At 41.2% G+C, this 19833-nt stretch overlaps 1 protein-coding gene across 1 annotated transcript in view; it reads right to left on the bottom strand.

Annotated features, from left to right (window-relative positions):
- Window positions 1-10391: 10391 nt before the first annotated feature.
- Window positions 10392-19833, bottom strand: part of LOC311040611 (uncharacterized protein) — a gene marked incomplete at both ends in the record, with an annotated part of 62518 nt that continues 53076 nt past the window's right edge. The window contains 2 exons of the mRNA XM_084050941.1: window positions 10392-10634; window positions 11282-11386. Coding sequence (XP_083907067.1) covers window positions 10392-10634; window positions 11282-11386 — 348 coding nt within the window. The remainder of the gene's footprint in view (window positions 10635-11281; window positions 11387-19833) is intronic.

The raw sequence follows: 19833 nt of genomic DNA, 5'->3' as shown, positions 1-19833 counted from the left end.
TGTTTTAAGATTCCATGTTACTTTCAGTTTGAATATGGGTCGCTATAATTCAACAGGTTATGCTCTATCTAAAACTGTGTTTCTTCCATGTGCCCCTTTTAAATTTGCACGTGTATTAGAGGCACACAGAGTGGGCATACCACCACTTTTAACTGGACAGGTGTGTGTGTGTGTGTGTGTGTGTGTGTGTGTGTGTGTGTGTGTGTGTGTGTGTGTGTGTGTGTGTGTGTGTGTGTGTGTGTGTGTGTGTGTGTGTGTGTGTGTATGTATGTATGTGTGCCACACTGTGGGTGCGTGCGTGCGCGTCTACGTGTATCACTGCATCTGTGCATGTCTGCGCATGCCTTGTATGCACACTTTGAGCACAGTTGAAGTGTGGAGCCAGGTATAAACACATCAGGGAGCCAATAATGAGAGGTGATATACGTTAATATGATCTTAGGGCACATTCATCACGAGCTGTAATTGGCCGACTGAAGAGAATGGTGATTGTGGCATGTATTTATACCGCGAGTCAGAGCACTCTCATTTAATTCAAGGCTCGCAGATGATAACCGACTTCAAGAGCCTCTTGTGTACTCAAGGGAATTTTTTGCTGATGTCATTGACAATCATTCGATTGGTAATAATTGTGCGACTATCTTAACAAAACTCCGTTACCCATGCCAAGGGTCACAGCATGATCTACAAGCTCACAACGTTGTGAGCTTGTAGATCTGCTATTTTCAAACATTTTAGTACTTTTACTTTTGTTACTCTAAGTACATTTTGATAACAATACTTGAATTCCTGACTTTTACTTGTAACAGACTTTGCAGTATTGATACTTTTACTCAAGTAAAACATTTGAGTACTTTTCCCACCACTGGTTTCTGAACCAATCAGAAGGTCCCATCCCCTTGGGCTATGGGAAGTATTTAGCCAGAGAATGCTATGTTTGTAGCCTGCATATGCCCTGCATCTCATGCAGCCAGAGGGAGATAGACAGGGGCAGTGTGGAGCATGTTTATGTCACTACGTTGCTTAGTTCTCACCTCCAATGTTTTAAGAAACATATTATTTTAATGTACTGTTTGAGTTTAAAACGAGTAATGCACCGTCTGGCCATCATCTTGAGTTGGATAAAGAACGTGTGAGAGGAGGAACCTGAGCTATGGGGATCAAACAGGTGAATAAAATCAAGATTAATTTACATTCATGAAGGTCTATCTATATGTCAGGGGTGGGCAACTTTGATGATGGAGAGGGCCACTGTATTTCCAGGGCAGACATCTCTTATCTCTGTATTTTAACTTTTTTGTAAATTAATGCCGTACCTGGCCATTCTATGTCACACAAAAATAGCAAAAATAGCTGATCTACAAGCTCAAAACGCGGGGCGCTGCGACGTATTTTGAGCTTGTAGATCGACTATTTTTGCTATTTTGGTTTTGGAATACTGATTTTGTTTTGCTATTTTTGAATTGGAATCCTGAAAAGTAACATTGTTTAATTTCAAATGCATTTAGTTATACTTATGTTAACTTTATGAACTTAAATACAACTACATTGGACATAAAAAAGACAAAATATTTTAATACTAGTCATTAAGCTACTAATATAGACTGAAGTAATTAAAGCGGGTCATGTTTGCACGTTTGGAATTGTAACAGCTGAAATCAATAATATATCAGTATTCCCATATTAACCTGCGGACCACATTAAGTGAAGGTGGGGGCCGCATGTGGCCCCCGGGCTGCCAGTTGCCCATGTATGTTTACAGGAAGTCATTCCAAATACATTTTTAGGGACTTTTGATAAAATAATAGACACATTTTTATTTATTTATTTGCATCTATTGATATGTTCTCCGCGGGAAGGCTCTAAAGGTGTGAAAAACACATTTTTCATTTCCACACGTCCATTCATCCTCAGAGGCTGCTACTGCATGTCAGAGTCATCCTCAACCTGCTTCATGGCTGAAGTATGTCATCCTCTCTCGTTGCACGCCAGAAGCTGCCTCTGGGCAGCACGGGTATAGCCGTTAATTATTATACGCTCAACAGGTATTTTTCTGCTAATTAATTTCAGGATGAGTGGGCGGCCGTGTGTTTCTCGCTTCATCAAGCGGTGGGTGGGGTTAAAGTGTGGACATCTTTCGGGATGGATGGATAATACATCCAGAGGTGTATAACTAACTACATGTACTCAAGTACTGTAGCCTACTGTACTTAAGTACAATTTTGAGTTACTTTTACTTTACTTGAGTATTTCCAATTTTAAATACTTTTTGTTCTCCACTGCACCTCAGAGGCAAATATTGTACTTTTTTACTCCATTACCCCATTTTACGCGTAGCAGATCTACAAGCTCACGATGGGTCAGCTTGTATATCTCTGCTGTCCGGCAGCAACCAGCTAACTCCAAAATGATATATTTTTCAGGAAATGATAAAAAACAAAACAAAAAGTGGAGTTAGGAGGTTTTGTTCATCATTGATAAGAACAGCTAAATGGACCTCCAAGCTCTCAATGAGGTTGGAGGTCAAAAGGCGGTGGAGCCTGGAGTCAGCAAAACCAGCTAACTCCACCCCCCTTTGGTGAACTCAGCTGGTTTAGCAGAAAGTTTGAGGATCCAATGGAGTTAGCTGGTTTTGTCAGAAGCACTTTTTAATAATTTTCATTGGTTCAATATTGTTTTAATCAACACACATACGTAAAGGGTGTTCAAAGGCACTGATTTATGGAAAAAAATGCAAAAGCGGAAAAATGGAGTTAGCTGGTTTCTGCCGGACAGCATATATTTTTCTCCTAGATATTTAACCCATTAAGACCTGGAACTGTGTCATTTTTAGATTTCAGCTAAAAAGCATTATTTTACACTTTGGGCTATTCAAAAATAGCAGATATACAAGCTCATAGCGCGGCACCGAGTGCCGCGCTACAAGCTTGTAGATCTGCTATTTTTGAAAAATCGTGAAAATGTGTGCAAATCTTTGAATATATATATATTTTTTAAGCAAACATTTTTAACTCAAATCTTTGCTTCTGGGGGTCCCTGGAACAAAATATTTTGATGGGGGTCCGCGGCCAAATACATATAATTTTGGGGGTCCTTGATATGAAAAAGATTGAGTACCACTGACATAGAAATGTACGTTTTTGAGAATACTGTTGAGATTTAGGAGACATGTAGAATCGGCTTCAGGTCTCAATGGGTTAATGTAGAGGGATTAGAGATGGCGAGTCAGAGGGATGAATGAGACGGGGAAGTGGCAAAGATATCGGATGAAAGTACAAACAGAGAGCGAGAGATAGCAGCACCAAACCCTACAGATCTGGATGGAGGGGGGCGTTGCATGAACGAGTGGAAGAGATAGATCAATGTCCATAGACAGATGGAGAGAAAGATAGGCTGACGGACGGATGGATGGATGGTGGCGCTCACGTTTCGCCGTGCGGCGAGAGCCCCTGTGCCAAGCTGAGCATGTTGCAGCGAGGGGGATACGACTAGTGGTGGAAAGTAATTAAGTATTGTTTTTTTATCCCACGATTTTGTAACCCATTTTTACACCCAGTGCCAATTGCTTGAGTAATCCTGGGCGCTACACTCCCTCTGCCAGCCTAGGGAGAGCCTAGAGCCGAGCTCATGCCTCCTTCAATGCATGAGAGCTAGCGAGCCGCTTCTTCTTATCGCTGACAGGGGGGAGTTTCCCTGGTTGGACGTAGCGCGTGGAAGGAACACGTTATTCCAACCAGTTCCTTTCCCCTCCATCAGTCGCCCCGGCTGACCAGGGGGAGGCAGTATAGAGACCAGGATTACTGCATGTTTTTGTGAGGGTATTAACTACCCTAGGAGACACGGGGAGAACATGCAAACTCCACACAGAGAGGCCCTTTCACCAACCCCACCTAGTAATTAAGTATTTATTTATTTGGTATATAATTTCTCCGTACTTTATACTTCTGGTTCACTGACTACATCTTAGAGGTAAAATTGTACTTTTTCCCCCGCAACAGTTATTTGAAATAATATTGTTAGTTACTTTGTAGATTCAGATCATTATTACAAAACATACTTCAACCAATTAAGCTCTATTTGTATATATTGTCTGTTCAAAAATATCTGATCTACAAACTCACAACGCTGTGAGCTTGTAGATCTGCTATTTTTTCAAGTTTGTCAAAACATTGTTAGATGTGAGTTTTCTTCCCCCTTATTTTGTAGCGTTGCTACTGCCGCTAAGTACAAAATCTGAGTACTTCTTCCACCGCTGGGATACAGCTTGAAAAGCATCAATCCTCTAAAAGTGTCAGAGGTGCTGACTCGCTTTCACTGGTGTTTAGACATCTCGTTGCTCGTCCTGCATGTCCCTCATCCACACTTTTGGAGAGAGCAAAAAAAAAAAAAGAGAGAATCCTCTTAGGGCTTATGGGGAATTTTCTTTTTTCTGCTGCCGTATACATTGCCCACTCTGCCATGGCTAAGGAGATCCTGAACACGAAAGTAATGGTTTTCACTCACAGTATGACAGCTGCTCTGAACACTGTGACATCCTGCAGAGTGTGTGGCAGGGCCAACATTGAAAGAAATCCCCCCTCGACTCTCCAAATAACCTCTAATTGTGAAATCTAAAATCCTATAGTCTGCCATTGTCCGGGCTTGACACAAAGGGCTGTTCTCATCGCCGGGGCGCCGTTGGTGAGATTGTCATTTGAGCGCTTCATGCCATTTTCAAGCACTTCACAAAGGGCCTTTTGAAGCGGTCTGTGGAGGGGGAAAAAAAGACAGCTAAATCACTGCTCTAGATGGCAGAAAGATTGACACCTCTTCATTTGTAAGATGACCCTTCGATACCAGTGCTATTTTCTTTGGGACAATGAAATACAGTATGACCTGGTTTCAGGTTTTATAATAATGATCTAACTTTATTTACACTGTAGCACCTTCCCTATACAATAAGACAGCATAAATGATAAAGGAAACAAAACAAGGAATTTTAAATCATAGGCTATAAAAAAGAAAATGAAAAAAGCAAAAGGCAAAATGGCCTAGCTTTAGGAGAGGCTTAACCCATTAAGACCTGGAACGTATCTGTGTCACTTTAGATTTCTTTGGCTATTTTTTGAAAAATCTTGGGAAAAAAAAGTTAGGATTTAGAAAGGGAAGGGGGGGTTATGGCTCCTGATAGTAGCCTATACCGTCCCACACCCAAATTCTACAAGTGCTGAATCCAGTAGCTTGAGGTCATGCAATCTCATTGCATAACCACTGGCTAATCGTCCTCCCAGACCTTTACCCTGAACTTACCCAAATTAAACCCATATAAACCGAACTATATTCTAAACTAATGCTCAAACAAAAGTTGTTGCATTTTAACTGGATTGAAGTTGGCTCTGGTTCAGGAGCCAACACCTCTTCATTCACGAGGTACTGATAATGCACGTGAACAGTAGTATATAATAGTATATATTATAACATGGTCGAGTTGGAACTCCCTATTGGAGCAGATTGAAGCTCTCTATTGTAATATCACAACAACACATTGGTATGCTGGGTTCTTCTAGTTAGCAACATGTCTTTTGATGTTGCTGCTAACCATGCCCATACACCCATGATGCCTTGATATTTGACATTATTATACCACGGCATGACACAAAACACCTGTAACAGTGATTTAACCATGATGTACCACAGCCTCTTGTTAAGTACATTGTCCTTGCAAGTACATCTTGGTGTCAAAAACATTTGTGAAGAATGTTATGCAAAATCCTCCCCATGCGGATTGACTTTTTAAGTAGTCATTTCGATGAAACGCCGCTGCCATTTTACACAAAAGGCCTATTCAAATTAAAGTTGTACCTTAAAAATGGAATTTGAAGCCTTGTCATGTAAACAGGACAATGGAACATGCGTTAAGAGGATTGCCCTGCTTTTGTTTGAACCAGCCGGAACAATGCTAAGAAATGACAAACTCCTGCTTGGCACGCAATAGAGGCTTAGCACAAATTCCATTATCGCTAAACTTTCGTGCCATTCTTTTTTCCGCTGAGCCGCCCCTACCAAGCCACAACAGCGTCTAGTCTAGCAGGCATGCAAAAAAAACACCAGGCCTCTTGTTTGCTTCCCCGAGTTCCACACCAGAAATCATTTTTTATCTGCAAATATAAACAAACACGGTTTTGTTGTAGCATGAAAGGAAATCTCTTTTTTTCCTCGAGACAACACATTGATGCACGGTTTTCTCTCTCTCTCTCTCTCTCTCTCTCTCTCTCTCTCTCTCTCTCTCTCTCTGTCTCTCTCTCTCTCTCTCTCTGTCTCTCTCTCTCTCTCTCTCTCTCTGTCTGTGTCTTCCTCTCTCTCCCTCCGAGCGATCCCTCTGTCTCTCTCTGAGAACCTCCTTCTTCACTCGGCAAAATGACGGCACATTTGCATGACGAAAAAAAGCAACATGGTGCCTTTGATATGCCTCTCTCTCCTCTCCCCATGCATGCCTCTCAGTTCTTCTTCTCGCAGGCGGCCCCCAGCACACCGGGGAGAGATAATTGTCGAGAAATTCTCGCTCACTGTTCCTATGCTCGTTCCTTTTGCTAGGGCGGTTAACCCATTAAGACCGGGAAAGCAAGCACTTTAACCATCATTTTATACGTTGGCTATTGAAAAATCGTGAAAATGTGTGCAAATCTTTCAATATATATGTATTTTTTAAAGCGAACATTTGTAACTCAAATCTTTGCTTGTTCTGGGGGTCCCTGGAACAAAATATTTTGAGATGGGGGTCCGCGGCCAAATACATATCATTTTGGGGGTCCTTGACATGATAAAGTTTGAGAACCACTGATATAGACACATAGGTTTTTTTTTCAAATAACTGTTAGGAATTAGAAGACATCTTGTAGAATCGGCCTCAGGTCTTAAAGGGTTAATGATGGCGAGCCTTTTGAGGTGCAGCAGGGCTTGGGAACCAATTATACACCATCCAGAGTTTTGCTGGTTTGTCTGTAGCGGTGAAGGAAAACAGGACTTTTGTTATGCAATAATTAGAAACGGGCATAAGTACTCCACTGGTACTGGTTTTGGATGTCAGTATTCGTTCAACATAGGCCTAATGTTTGATTTTCTTCCTTGTAAACACACACGCACACGCACACTCAAACTCGCACACACACACACACACACACACACACACACACACACACACACACACACACACACACACACACACATGGTTGAGTCCAGTCGACAATAAGAATAATTTGGCACAATGGCTAGCAAACAAACCCTGATGTTGTGGTGATAGCATGGCTAGCAGGCAGTTAGCCATGGTTCACATGACGCTCGTCTGTCACAAGCGTCATGGTGCTACTTGTTCCTTTTTTTTTAATTTCTACATTTACAACCCCGTACATCTCGTTCAGATTTCAAATATAAAGTAATGACCCCACGGCCATGGATGTAACAAGTTAAAACGCCCGGGTCTAAGGGGTGCAGTACGTTAGTCCGACAGCGCATTCCTCCGACAGCGCAGCGCTCCGACGTTTCAATACTAAACCCGAACCAAACCCGCACCCTAACCCTAACCGCACGCGGATGCCACATAGTCGGAGAAAAGGTCTGTCGGATTAACGCATGCCTCCCGGGTCTAAGTACCCGTATCTTCCGTATTGTATTGAACAATACGGAAGATACGGGTACTTAGACCCGGGCGTTTTAACTTGTTACATCCGTGGCCGTGGGGTAAGCACTTTACATTTGAAATCTGAACGTTTTATGTAGATGTACGGATTGTAAATGTAGAAATATAAAAAAAACAGGAACAAGTAGCGCCATGACTGTCATCATATGACGGTCATGTTTCAGGGCTAGGCAGGCAGTAGGAGCACTGACAGCGATATAATGTAACGGGTCTCTTCAGTACATCATTCCGTGAATAGTTTCACGCGCTTACTGTATAGGCTGACTTGCACTCAACATATCGTCCGCTGACAGCATGAGCAGAAAATTTGAGCCTTTAGCGCGTGAGCACATTTGAGAAATCGACTGTTTGGGGACTCGGGGAGGAGGGAGATGGGACATGAAGGGGTTTGTTGTTTCAGGCGATAAGATTTGAGGACCCTTCCTTTTTTTTTAAAGGTAGATAATCCTCCCAAATCAACCATGCAATGCACTACGCTTATTATCTGTCTGGAAAAGAGAGGGATTATGACGGCAAATAACCTAATCACGGGGCTCCTCCAAAGTCTTTGCAATAACTGGGTCAATGTACTGTGCTGCATGAATAATGGTGCACTTTGTTGTACCTTCTGGATTCCAGGTCTTAATTCTTCTCTCTTCATTATCTCTCTTTCCGTCTCCCTCAGCCATCCTCTCTCTCTCTCTCTCTCTCTCTCTCTCTCTCTCTCTCTCTCTCTCTCTCTCTCTCTCTCTCTCTCTCTCTCTCTCTCTCTCTCTCTCTCTCTCTCTCTCTCTCTCTTTCTCTCTCTCTTTCTCTCTCTCTCTCTCTCTCACTGGCAAATGAATGCCTCAGCAGCACATTTCCATCAGCCTAGGAGAATGGGTGCCAAGAACAAATATGGTGGGTGCATTTCTCACATTTAGTCTCTGCATGACCTGTGGCACTGTTGACCCCCTCTCAGACCACGCATGGTATTGTGAGACACTTTACCCATCGCCGTGGTGTACCTGGGCTAAGCCCTGTTATGTAGCGCTATATTGGAGCACTCCAATATGATATATCAGAGTGATCCAATCGCTCACATAACCATGGTTACATGTATCCTTTGTTGCGCGTGCGTACGCAAACACGCACGTGTGCGTAGGGCATTCACTAAAAAGTCGACTTAGACTGAAGTCGACTTAATTAACACAAGTCGACTCCCAACAGGAGAAGTCTAAAGTCTAAAATTATTTTGTATTTTATTTTTATAATATATATATACAGTATATAATATATATAATTCAAACAGGCTAAACTGCACTATGTGAGGAGTAACAGAAGCCCCACACTTTATTGTGTTCCAACATTGCATGAATGCATCCAACATTAAAACCGTATGCGCCACTACCGACTTTTACTGAAGTCGAGTCGACTTCCTAAAACCACAGGTCGTTAATGCCCTAGCGTGCGCGCGCACACACACACACACACACACACACACACACACACACACACACACACACACACACACACACACACACACACACACACACACACACACACACACACACACACACACACACACACACACACACACACACACACACACACACACACACACACACACACACACACACACACAAACACACACACACACAAATTTGGTAACACACAGATATTAATTAACCTAAAAACCAGGCAGAAAAATTGCGTGGTGTGTGGGGGCTCAAGTTCTCTTCAACTATCAGATTTGGGAGCAAAGTTCAGGACAATAGTTTATCCTCATTAAATGTACCAGTCTGTGTGCAGCTATATTTTATTTGTGAGTTCACTCCCAAATTACCCTTAATATTGATACAAATAAAGACATTTACAAAACGGAATGTTCTGCTAATGTGTCTGGACTGTTCAGGTACACACTGAACTGTTAAGGCAACAATATATCTGCCATTATTTGACTTTTCTTTCTCCCCCCTTTTTCCTTTGCATCGATTGTGTCCTGATTTTTTTAGGTTTTAAAATCTTACACAAACAACAGATCTGCAAGCATACAACTCATTATTGCGATTGGACTTTGACCATGTTCGTCAACTTGAACATGCATTTTCCTGTTTAGGTGTTTAGTTTTGTTTGCCTGATTTCCGTTGTTTCGTTCTGTAGCTCTGTGTTTTGTGGTTCTGTCTAGGTCTCTCATGTACCTTATTTCACAGTAATGTTCCTGTGCTTCCTGTCTAACCTTGTTTGCGTTTACAGTACCTATCGCGTCTAACCTCTCTGATTATTAGTCACCTGTGTCCTGTTTGCCCCAGCCTATCCCTGTGTTGAATGTTTCTGTCTAAATATGCCTACTTGTTTTGTGGAGTGTTTGTCAGTTTGTCATTAGTGTCAGTGTCAGTGATATACAATATAACTCATACAATCAGGGTAGTTGTATTTGGTCTCCCTGCTTCTATTGAGACATATAGATTGTGTCAAAGGTCATGTGACACCTAGACACGGGATCTGACATGAATTTTGACCTGATGGTCAAGATTCAATTCATCCCAGAGCAAGCAAGCAGGCCGGCTCTGGCTCTATTGGCTCAATGGTAAAAATGTTAATTTAAGCAGGACACTACGTTCAAATCTGGGGTAGTAGTTATAATAATAATAATAATAATAATAATAATAATAATAATAATAATAATAATAACTTGAATTTATATAGCACCTTTCAAAAACCCAAGGAAGCTTTTACATTAGCAAAAATAAACAAACTATTTTCCAAAAGCCTGACTGAACAGGTGTCTCTTCAGTGTGGACTTGAAAGAGTCCAATGTTGGCTTCTGGCGAATCTCCATGGGGAGAGAGTTCCAGAGGGCAGGGGCTGCCTCACTGAAAGCTCTATCGCCGAGGGTCCGCTTATTGGTATGAGGGATGGTGAGGAGCCCCAAGTCAGAAGACCTCAGGTTGAGCGCCGGGGTGTAAATCCTAGAGGAGGTCTGACAGGTACCATGGGGCTATAGGGAATGGAGAGCTTTACAGGTGAAGAGTTAGAGTAGAACAAGATAGTTACATAGTGGTTCAAAAAAAATAGTTCAGTTTTGCGTATTTTATGTTTACGTATATTTTTGTACATTGTACCATATTAAATTAAAGTTAATTTATTTGCATATATTGAAGAATGGAAACACACCCCATCATTGCTTGCATACTTGTACTTGCTGTATGGTTTGCAATTTGTTAACCCATTAAGGCCTGAGGCAATTCTTAAAAATGTTTTCTAAATCCTAAAAAATGTTTAAAGATTAAAAAAAATCTAGATCTACAAGCTCATAGCGTGGCACTCGGTGCCGCGCTATGAGCTTGTAATCTGCTATTTTTGAATAGCCAAAGAGATCTAAAGTGACAAAGATGCGTTCCAGGTCTTAATGGGTTAATAAAGTATTCAATCAATCAATCAATCAATCAAAAGCTATTTGTGTTTATTTTTATTTATCTGTTTGCTTAGAAACTTTTTGATTAGCTGGTTCCAGGATTTTGCATCTTTTTTATTTCACAACATAGCTCTCCAAAACGGGATCAGCATCGAACCCAAATAACTTGGCATCGCTCTGCCTCTAGTAATAAACGGTTCGTCTCCCTTTTCCCAGTTCAGGGAGGCAACCACATCTGAGGGAAGATCCGCCGTCTGATCATCCACCGGCAGACGAGGCACCAGGTCAGAATTAACCGTCACTTCAATGGGATGAAGCCAAGCGTTGTATGTCACCTGTGGGACAATAATTATCCACACGTCTTGGGCAGCATTTGCCAAGAAGGAGTTTTGCACTTTTTAACCCATTCAATCCGGGGAAGCATCTGTGCCATTTTAGATTCCATTGGGCTATTCAACAATAGCAGATATACAAGCTCATAGCGCGGCACCGAGTGCCACACTATGAGCTTGTAGATCTGCTATTTTTGAAAAATCGTGAATTTTTGCAAATCTAAAAAAATATATTTTTCGACCGAACATTTTTAACTCAAATCTTTGCTTCTGGGGGTCCCTGGTACAAAATATTTGAGATGCGGGTCCACAGCCAACTACATATAATTGTGGGGGTCCTTGACATAAAAAAAAAAAAAAAACACTGATATAGAAACATACGTTTTTTGGATTTAGACATTTTGTATAATCCCCCAGAAACAAAGATTTGAGTTAAAAATGTTCGCTTTAAAACAATATTCAAAGTTTTGCACACATTTTCACGGTTAAAAAAAATAAAACAAATAGCAGATCTACAAGCTCATAGCGCGGCACTCGGTGCCGCGCTATGAGCTTGTATATCTGCTATTTTTGAATAGCCCAAATAAATCTTAAAATGACACACAGATATGCGTTCCCGGTCTAAAAGGGTTAACTGGAACTCTGTGAGTTTGAAGTATCCCTTTGGGATGCTGATGAAATGAAGGCCCCCGCAGGCGCACAAAAAAAAAATTGAAATCTAAATGTAGGTGTCAAAAAGAAAAATGTCCGTGGGGGGCAATTTTGGCTTCAAAAAGATGTCACACGATTTGCATAAAAAAGTTGGCACAAAGGCCCAGGGTAGAGCGTTATGAACTGCATTATCATAAGATATTTCAATTTGATAAAAACCAGGAGAGTATTGGCTGAGTTATGTGTGGTTGTGTGCCGTGTCATGCACCAAAGGTGGCAGATCTACAAGCTCACAACACGTAACGTCATATGACGCGCTGTGAGCTTGTAGATCTGCTGTTTTTGGTGCGCAACACTGGCACGCAGCTAAGTGTAAATCAGTCTTTCATGTGACATCATGGCTGCATGAAGTTGTACAGTTCAGTGATGCTCCACGTCACTGTATTCAATGTGGTATTGAACACTTACAACCTTCGTTCAGAGTTGACATGAGTATGTGCAGTTGGAGATAATTTTTTTAACTAATTTTCCGCCATGGACGCATAAAGTCGTTCTATTAGTGCACTTGCCCACCAAGACGCATCAAGTTGTTCTATTAGAAAAATTAGGCACGCTGTTTTAGGCACCATAACACAGCTTTGGGATGATCCATCGTCACTCAGAGAAGAAGTATGTGGTTGTGACATCATTCCAAAAAACGTCACTTCCATCTGCCCTGGCGATGGGATTTTCAGAAAAACACCTCTAACTCAGTTGCTGTTTTTTGCATTGAAAACCACCGTTTTCAGCGGGCCCCAGCCCCAAAAAGGCAGATCGCGGTTGGAATGTTGTCGTGCCTCTGAATACACAGATCCCTCCGCCTACCCACTGGGACTATTTTTTTTTGGTTCTTTTTTGTAGACAATGTCGCTTCCACAGCGTTTCAAATATCATCGGATTAAGGTAATTACGCTGGCAAGGGGATAACAAACGATGTTTAATACCTTGGCGGGTGATGTGTTAAGATGAAAGCTGTTCCTCTGGGTGAAAACGAGTGAAATTCTAAGTCGGCGATATACTCTGCTTGAATTTGACCCCCAAGTTTCAAGGTAGAATTCTTAGTGGGCGGATGTACTTTGAATTTGACCTCCCAAGTTTTCAAGGTAACTTCTAAGTCTGTTATCTGCAGGAGGGGGATTTTATGTTTTCGTTCCAAAGCTCGTAATTTTCTGGAGAATAAACTTTCTCTCGTGGATAGTGTTATAAAATGCAAAAGCGCCGGTGCATTCATAATGCATCGAAATCCATCTGGATTACAGTATAATAAATAGCAATGAGGGAAACATTTTTACAGATTCTACGACCAAAAAAAAAAGTAACAAAGGTCATTCTTTATACAACAAATTGGGTTCATCCACACAATAAAATGGGGGGAAAATGTCATAATTGACAGCATCAATGGTACTTTCTGTATCATCCTTCCTCCTGATCAACATATTGCAGTATTTGCGGCCTTGCTATAGGGAAGGTGGCTGGGGAGTGCGGGGAGGACGTTGGCGTTTGGCGCCGATGCAGAAAGAAGTGAAAGAGCTTCAAAGAATCTACTTTACATGCCTGATGTATTCTCACTAGCTGTGTTAAAGTCCTTTGTGTCTCATTAGGCATAGTATTTCGGGGGCTGTGGCTTTGTGTGCCGGACAGAACCTGTTTGAAATGCAAGTGGCTGGCGGAATATCCTTCACTGTGGGCAAACCCGCAAGGCACAATTTTATTATATATATATATTTTTCCCGTTCTTTCTTTTTCGGCAAGGTGGAAAGGGTCACTCATCTTAGCCGATACGTGACAGATTTTTATCTCTGCTGTTTAAACTCTATAACCATTGTAAAAGAAGTCGTCTTTGTTGGAAGTTGATAAAAAATATCATAGAGAGCGAGATAGACGTCAGTCAGAATTTGAAGACTCAGGGCAGGGTCAATAATGAGTACAGTTCATCATGGTTTATGCGATTCTGGATCAGCGCTTAGCTTTGGTTTTCCTAAACTGGGACATAATTGACTTTATGGTAATCCGTTTTGGCCAGTTTTGTCCATTAAACGGAAACCTGAGGACAGGCCAAATGGGAATACCATATTGAAATTCTAGAGAATCGGGGGCTCCAATTAGGTTGCGAAAGACTCATGTAACACCGTGAACCTGCCCTTTACATCTCTTTATTGCTCCTTCTGCTCTTGTCTTCTCTAATTGCACAAAAGCAAGCCTGTTCATTTGCTCCGATACAATAATCTGGAGTTTAATAGAGCTCAAAGGAAAGTCTTACTGGAGCCCGCACCCCTAAAAAAATCAGGAAGGAGAAATATGCATTTTGTAACCCTAGATAATCTAGCACCATGGTCACAAACTTGACATCAGTGGGAAATAAACTTTACTTTCAGCTGAGGAACCAAGTTGACTGGAGTGCTCAGGACACAACAAATCTGTGGCGCTGTGTGTGTGTGTGTGTGTGTGTGTGTGTGTGTGTGTGTGTGTGTGTGTGTGTGTGTGTGTGTGTGTGTGTGTGTGTGTGTGTGTGTGTGTGTGTGTGTGTGTGTGTGTGTGTGTGTGTGTGTGTGTGTGTGTGTGTGTGTGTGTGTGTGTGTGTGTGTGTGTTCTCGACGGTGTTCTCCCTTCAGCGTGCAGCAGCGCGATGCTTCCTGTTGGTACGAGGGGCGGCACTTCACGTGGGTCAATAACTCTCCATACGCGTAGTTTTCAGTAGTTAAAGGTAGGGTAAGTGATTTTCTTTGGTTAAAATAAGTGATAAATAGCTCTATATTCTGATAGTACTCATTGCTATAGAGTGTTTGTTCAGTAAAAGGAGTCTCCTTGTCTCTCCAGCTCTATAAAAAACAGAAAATGCATTTTCGTTTCAGTTTCATTTCCAATTTTATCCAATCAGGATAGAGAATTCAATCAGGATTATAGATTAAACAAGTGAAATTGGAAGTGATGACACTAAGAAATGAGCAGGCACAATTTGAACTGGAACACTAAAAAAATGAAGCTTAAAAATGTGTACTTTCTCCTGATTGGCTGAGATTTTGACACCTACCGGAAAATGTATTTTCTGTTTATTAAAGAGCTGGAGAGACGGGGAGACTCCTGTTACTGAACAAACACTCTATAGCAATGATTACTATCAGAATATAGTGCTTTAACCTTTTAACAAAATACTTTTTGTTTTAACCAAAAAATATCACTTACCCTACCTTTAACTTATTTGGGACCAAAGTGTTGGACAGACAAGTGTCAAGAAGACACAATCTACCCATAACATTTTTTGATATATTTGTGTGCAAGTGGAAATGTCTGCCTAAGAGTGGCACTAGAGCAAAGGCCACCAAAGGGTCACCAAAATGAATAGTGCTCGTCCTCTGGGGAGCATGAATGTACACCACACATTCAGTGCTAATATAGCCCATCGTTTTCTTGTTTGGGACCAATTGGACGGACAGACAGACAGACCGACAAACTGACAGACCAACAGACTAACTGACATTGTCATCCATGGAGCCCCGCTGCAAGTGGTGCTATAATCTCCCCCATCTGGGAATATAATGATTTGCACAGTTTGGTTTTAGAGAATCCATTAAATGCCCTAAATGAAGACGGATCTGCATTTGAATGAGCCTAGCCCGTAGACAAATAGAGGGACCAGAACCCATAAACGCTCAACAAATCATGGAAACACGGACAAATATTTGAGCTAATGCATGTTTTATACATCCAGCGGAGGGAGGGGTCGTGAAATATTGATGCAGACGAGGAATGGAAACACAGAATTAAATTTACATGAGGTCATAAATCAAAGATCCTTTTGAGAGTTTGAGCATTTATTGGCAAAGATGACCCCCTCTCCTCAACCCACCCACAACACATCCACATTGCACATACAGTATAACACTCAAAGGAGTTACTGTAAGGTCCAGGGGTTCCCAAACCTTATCCGTTCAAGACCCAAAAAATAATTGTGTCTCTCCCTGGGACCTAAAGTTACAAAAAAAACACATTTTGAATCAACCATTTAAGCTCTGTTTTAAAGACAAAATAAAAAAAAAAGTTCCCTTATTTATTATCTTATTTATTTCTGAAAATCTTTAGAAAGAAATTAATACAACAAATATTTGCATTTTTTGGGGGGGAAACGGTACAAAAAAGAGAAAAACAAAATAAAACAAAACAAATAATCATACTAAAAGAACATAACATTAATATTTAATCCACCCGTAAAAACAGGTCTAGCTGTGATCCAAAATGGGTCGTGACCCTACGTTTGGGAACCACTGCTCTTAGCAGACAGGGAGGAATGCTAATGGCACGGCAGGTTTTCCCGGGATGAAATAAATCAAAACGGAAGACGTTTCCTGACCTGTTCGACTTATGTAAAGGGCTTGCGCAATTTACGCAGAGGGCGTTTGCGGTCAGAGTTTATTAACCCTTTTAGACCGGGAACGCATCTGTGTGTCATTTTTAGATTTCTTTGGCTATTCAAAAATAGCAGATATACAAGCTCATAGCGCTTGTATATCTGCTATTTTTGAAAAATCGTGAAAATGTGTGCACATTTTTGAATATATATATATATATATATTATTATTTTTTTCAAAGCGAACATTTGTAACTCAAATCTTTGCATCTGGGGATCTCTGGAACAACTTATTTTTGAGATATTTTAGTTTTTTAAATATTTTTATATTTTTATATTTCTATATTTTTTACGTAAAAAAAAAAGGATTTAGAAAGCATTTTTAGAATCGGCTTCAGGTCTTAATGGGTTAAACTTGCATACCTGTCCTCACAGCTATCCCACAGTTCAGGAACTATTCTTCTCCGCTGTCAGTTCGCCGACGCATGTAAATTAGGTGAAAAACAGCGGAGTAATGTTTCTTGGTGGCTCTTTTTAAACTGCGATTACGTTACGTCATCGATGACTCAGCAACAATGAACGACGTGATAATCGATGAATACTGAATGCCGTATGGAAATTGCAGCCAAGACATCTTCAGTTGTACAATTACAATTTACATACAGTACTGTATGTAGGTGTGTCATGCATGGAAGAGTATAGAAATTGACTGGTGATCTTGCATTCACCCCTCTCTCCCTCTCTCTCTGTGTTTGCGTGTGTGTGTGTGTGTGTGTGTGTGTGTGTGCGCTCGTGTGTGTGTGTGTGTGTGTGTGTGTGTGTGTGTGTGTGTGTGTGTGTGTGTGTGTGTGTGTGTGTGTGTGTGTGTGTGTGTGTGCGTGTGCGTCGCAAATCATCTTTCTTGTGCATGCGGGCAGCAGGCCAAGGACCTCGATTCTCTGATATTTCTCAAATCCGTCAATAACATTTTTGAATTTATGATCACAGAGAAATGGTCCCTCCAGACTAATCTTGCCAGACTAAGGGCTGAAAGTGGCCATTCGCAGCAGGCTATGGACCGTTTCACGGTTCAAATGTTCAAGGTTCAAGGTGGTCTTGATTGTTGCATCGTGTGTAGAGGTACATTAGAGTAAAATAATAGTTTCTTTTGGCTCCTCAGACATTGTAGCAGCATAGTAATAGTTGTTAAAAATCACACCCAGTTTGAAGTAAGTGATGCCTTTGATGAGTTTATATTGCTCCCTTATTACAGATTGATTCCCTACTGCCTTATGCTCCCTATTACTAACTCCCCACGGCCTTATGCTCACTTATTAGTGACTCCCTACTGCCTTATGCTCCCTTATTAGTGACTCCCTACTGCCTTATGCTCCCTATTACTAACTCCCTACGGCCTTATGCTCACTTATTAGTGACTCCCTACTGCCTTATGCTCCCTTATTAGTGACTCCCTACTGCCTTATGCTCCCTTATTAGTGACTCCCTACTGCCTTATGCTCCCTATTACTAACTCCCTACGGCCTTATGCTCCCTTATTAGTGACTCCCTACTGTCTTATGCTCCCTTCTTAGTGACTCAGTACTGCTTTATGCTCCCTTATTAGTTACTACCTTCTGCCTTATGCTCCCTATTACTGACTCCCTACAGCCTCATGCTCCCTTATTAGTGATTCCCTACCGCCATAACCTCCTATTAGCGACTCCCTAACTGTCTTATGCTCCCTTATTAATAACTCCCTACTGCCTTACATTAGAGACACATATCAGCATCACACAGTAAATAAATATCCACCAGGAGAGCACACATTTTGTGCTCTACTGAGTGCATCTAGGTCTTCTTTTTTAATGTTTTTATTCTCAGTTCTTATAGCTGAAGAAATGTATGTTTGCCGCTGCCTTTTATTGAGGATTTTTTGTAACATTATTCTCATATTTTATCTGTTATGTCAGCTTTTTTCTTTCATTTTTTCTCATTTAACTCTCTAATAACTAGTTTTTATTGTATGCAAATGTATATTATAATGTGTTTCTTTGTCTTAATCATCTTCAGGTTTTTCTGCCGAAATATGCTATATAGATAAACGTGTCTTGTCTTGCCTCTTGCCTCCATTTCTCTTCTTGTGGGAGATCTATCCCGCAGCGTTGTCCCGTGGGCCTGGTACGTGTCTCTGATCTTCGGAAGGGCCATCAAAAGAATATGTATCCTGAATTATTTGCCTGTTCTCTGAGTTTGTGCACAACCCCCCCCCCCCCCCCCCCTCCCCCTTCTGCTTTGATTTATCTGCAATGTGCTAAGTTCATTAGCGGCAATCACTGAGGCTTGTCAGAAAGCGAGCTAAAGTGATTTTGTTAATGACTCTGGAGATGGATCATTCTGATGTATGTAGGCGTCTCGCAAGAAAACGAGAACATAGCAACTGTGCTTGAAATGTACGCTTCTATAGGTTCATCCGGCGCTCGCTCGGAACACTCAAAAATGTCTTTCCTTGTTGCTAAACGACACATCACAGCAAAGAGGAAAAAGTCCTCATCCTCGTATCCGTTTGTCAAGGTAGACCGAAAGAAAGAAGAAACATAAATTTTTTTTTTATAATAGTTTAGTTTAGAACAGATGCAGGTTTGGTTTTGACAAACGTTTCAAATCAATTTAAAGCTTCCAATATGTCGAGAGTTCAAAGACGGTGTGGGTGACCGTAAACTCATTAAAGGAGTAGGTCACCCAAAACAAAACGTATTTTCTATCAATTACACAACCCATGAAGCCTAGAATTCATGGACATCCTTTTGTTTTTGAGGCATTCTGTGTTTCCAGTAGGAGACTCAAAGGAGACTCTTTGAGTCTCCTACCGGAAACACAGCCGGTCATCAAATTATTGGCTCAGGAAAGAGTCAAAAACCGAAAAATGTCAAGGCTTCATATGTTGTGTAATTGATATAAAATAAGTGATTTTTGGGTGAACAATTTCTTTAAGTATGTGAAATTATGGGAACAGAAATGGGAGAGAGTAGTTGCCATGTGAAGTTGTAAATACATTAATATTCAACTGCAGTACAGTTTACGAACATTCTTGCACGTCAGACCTTGTATGAGACTTTGGGGTTAACCCATCCGTATCTGTACTAGGCTATGTCACGTGAAAAAAAAAAAAAAAACAAGATCCAAGACACAGAACATGCATCTGTCGGATATCATTGATTTTTTTTTTTAGTGGACATGGAGAATAAACATCTAACGTTGACATGTGCTGAAGTGTTAGCATGTTAGCTGTAAACGTCCAAACAGACCACCAATGCCCATGGGTCCCTGCAGTAGAGTACACTGTTGTCTTCACAGATCACACATGCATGCACGCACAGACAGATGTATACAGCATGCCCTCACAGCCAACTCCCATGTGCATCCACATAACCACCAG

Source organism: Gymnoscopelus microlampas (genome assembly GCF_963454915.1).
Source record: "Gymnoscopelus microlampas genome assembly, chromosome: 24".
Classification (NCBI taxonomy): domain Eukaryota; kingdom Metazoa; phylum Chordata; class Actinopteri; order Myctophiformes; family Myctophidae; genus Gymnoscopelus; species Gymnoscopelus microlampas.
The sequence above is the reverse complement of the archived record's forward strand: the minus strand, read 5'-3'. Positions and strand labels throughout refer to the sequence as shown.